Raw genomic sequence first — 3116 nt, 5'->3', positions numbered from 1 at the left:
CGCTCTTCTGGTCTGTATTCTTTTAATTATGAAAGCTCAGCTCCAGAAAAAGTGCTTTTGTAGGACCTCACTAGCCTCTGAGCTGCATGAAGTAGTTCAGAAAAACAACACGTGTTGCATTATACTTCCTTTCACTGGATTAAAAAAGTAGTAGAAGTAAGTGTTTTAGAAGTATGAATGTAATCTCACTGTGTTTTCTATGAGAAAACAATTTCCTGAAGGTAGTAACTAGTCATATACGTATGATCATGGAGATAAAAATGTGAGGTGTTAATTTTTTTATCTTGTAGTAAGAAGAAACAAGGTTCAAGTCCTATATAGTCTGGAAAAATTTTTTTTGTATATTTTAGCTTTTAGAAGACCAAGTTTTGACATCCAGTCTCCTCCCAATATTGGTCTGCGGCGTAGTGGGCAAGTTGAAGGCGTGCGTCAGATGCATCAGAATGCTCCACGAAGTCAGATGGCTACTGAGCGAGACCTTCAGGCTTGGAGACGAAGAGTTGTTGTACCAGAAATACCACCAAGCTCGCTCAGGTCTGTGGACAGCTTACTAGACAGTTTACTGGGTTGCAGATAGGATTAGAGCTAACACACCATGTTGGTTTTTTCTGCATCTACAGCTATTATACCAAAGCTAAAATAGATACGTGGTACGAATTGATAAAATTCAGTGTTATGGTCAGCTGTGCTTAAGAATTTTTACATTGTAGAGTCCATTCAGCAAAAATAAATAGAAGTTTCTCTTGATAGAGAATGATTCTCCAATATTCCAGTATTTTAAGTCATCTTAAAGGACAGCTAGATTACCTAGATTCCTGCTTTTTCTAAAACGAAGGGATATAGGTTAAATTTACTTACATGAAAGAGTTTGGAGAGACTGTGCTTTTGTGGGACTTGGTGGGGATGATGACCTGAAGCAGCACTGAGCACCTAAAACAGTTAGCTACTTTCAAATGCATCTGGGAGAAGGAGAATTAATACTGATAGCCAGATATTTCTTTTTAATGGTACAGCCATATGCGATGCCACATCTCTGAAGTTTTTAAAAAGCCTTCCTGGTGTTGGAAGGTAGAATGATTGCCAAGGGAAAAATATGGGTTAAAAATGGGGTTGAAAGTTTATTATATTCTCATATTTGCAAGGAAGACTTTCTTAATATCCATTATCGTTATCGAGAAATGAGAGCACACACGTTATAAGTGTTTGAGCAATAATACTGTTTGAAATGTACTGGAATTGGGTGTTAGGGTGTTTTAGATCCTTGAAAGAGAACGGATCATTTAACTTCTTAGCATTGTCAAAACGGATGTAGTATTAGACTTGCGTTACTTTCTTGTAGGAAGCAGGAAGAATATCGAATTGCAAAAGGGGAAGAAGAGAGAGATCTTTATGCGACAGAGAAGAAAAAGTCATTCGAGTCCTTGGAAAAGGTATGCAGCAGCTTCTAGGAAAATGGGAACTCTGTGCCCAGGGACAAGTCATGGTTTACAAAGTTAAATCAGACGTTTCTAAAGGTATGCTCTTCAGAGATTCCTGCAAATTCAGCTTGTGCTTATTGCAGGACAAGGTTTGAGTTATTTCTGTGAATACTTAGAATTCCCTCCTTCTTTCAGCCTCGTGTCCTGTCTTGGATATTTGGTAGTAATTTATAAAGGCAGGCTTGATTGCAGGCCATTCTGGTTTTACTGCAGTTAAGGTTTCAAAGACAGTTGTTGCAGGTTCATGGTAAAGCATTGAGGTGCAAGTGAGAATGTTCCTAGTCCTATATATGAAGAACTACAGACTATATTGCTATTCCCTCATCATTTTAGTTTAGATTACAGTGGTTTATGTATGGGGCAGTTTTTTCAGACTTGCCCCTATTTTTTGGAAGAGATTGGTGAGAAGGAAGAATTGATTATTATATTGTTTTTCTAAGGTAGTGGCCTGTTTCACTGTGCCTTGCGGTACAAAAGAATTCAATGGAAAAATCCTACTGCATGATTTCTTTAATTGGGGGTAGATTTCTGGTCCTCTCAGAATTGCACATTGCAGGCAGCTGATGTTTTCATTCTGTAACTGTATTTATCAGGTAGTGTGAATGGACCTGTCACTTGGAGTAGCTTTTTAAAGACCAGTTTCTTAGAACAGGTACTAACTGAAACTTAAATTGGGAAGACCAAATTTAAAATTCCTATTTTTTTACAGGAAAATTTATTTCTTGTGAAAGGGAGTTTTGATGTGATCAGGCTGTGGCGTGATGAGGATGTTTCGGTTTTCACATTCAGCAGTGCTTTTAGCCACTCTTTTACCTTCATGAAAGTTTGTCATATATATACTTCTATGTAACTTTTCTTTTATTTCCTGTATGAATCAGAGTGATTCTGAGTCTTCATTAATACAACTTAAGCGTAGAGTGCATAGACGGAAATACTCTAATTACCGAACACGAAATAACGTTGAACAACTGGAGTCTTCTGATGAGGAAAGAGAAAACTGTTTTGGCTTGATAGAGCAGGTAGGCTCTCTTCGGAGTTCTGTATTTTGAACGTGAGTTCCTCAATAAACAAAGTTTCATGTAAATGTCTGTTTCCTTAAGAGAGAAAAGGCACAAAAAAAACCCCCTCTGTTTTACTAGGGAAGTATTTCTGTAGGCATCATCGTTATTAGTGCTTCTCGAACCTAGGTATGTGTTGTTACAATGATTGCAGTCTTTTCTGTCATTTTATAAATGGCTGAACTATTTTTGTGGAGAATCTTCTAAAGTAAATCTACAGCCCAAGGTAAAAAAAACCTGATGTACAGTGCTGAGATTTTCTTGAGAAGTTTGAATTTTAGATGTGCTGCTTCTCTGTGAAAACTTTCCAAATTGGTGTGCACACCTAAAACTGGGAATTTTGAAGGTTCTTGATAAAACGATGGATTGGTAGTGTGATTCTTCCGCAGGGTCTGTTTATCCTGGCCAAGTCCTGGCCTGGGGTAAACCAGGACTTGGCTCTGGGTAGCGAGACTTTTCGACTGTTGGTTGTTACCAGATGCTGTAAATCAGTGGTAGGACTTCTTGGGCTATGGTTGTCTTGCCTTGCACACGAGGAAGCAGTCTCAAGCTGGGAAAGGGTGGAAGTAATGGAAAGAGT

At 38.3% G+C, this 3116-nt stretch overlaps 1 protein-coding gene across 1 annotated transcript in view; it reads left to right on the top strand.

Annotated features, from left to right (window-relative positions):
• The window catches only part of BRWD1 (bromodomain and WD repeat domain containing 1), a gene marked incomplete at its 5' end in the record, with an annotated part of 46962 nt that overhangs the window by 8762 nt on the left and 35084 nt on the right, over nt 1–3116 (top strand). Inside the window, 3 exons of the mRNA XM_010132004.1 lie at nt 351–534; nt 1340–1430; nt 2357–2497. Of these exons, the coding sequence (XP_010130306.1) occupies nt 351–534; nt 1340–1430; nt 2357–2497 (416 nt within the window). The remainder of the gene's footprint in view (nt 1–350; nt 535–1339; nt 1431–2356; nt 2498–3116) is intronic.

Source organism: Buceros rhinoceros, unplaced genomic scaffold, assembly GCF_000710305.1.
Source record: "Buceros rhinoceros silvestris isolate BGI_N320 unplaced genomic scaffold, ASM71030v1 scaffold6340, whole genome shotgun sequence".
NCBI lineage: Eukaryota > Metazoa > Chordata > Aves > Bucerotiformes > Bucerotidae > Buceros > Buceros rhinoceros.
The sequence above is the reverse complement of the archived record's forward strand: the minus strand, read 5'-3'. Positions and strand labels throughout refer to the sequence as shown.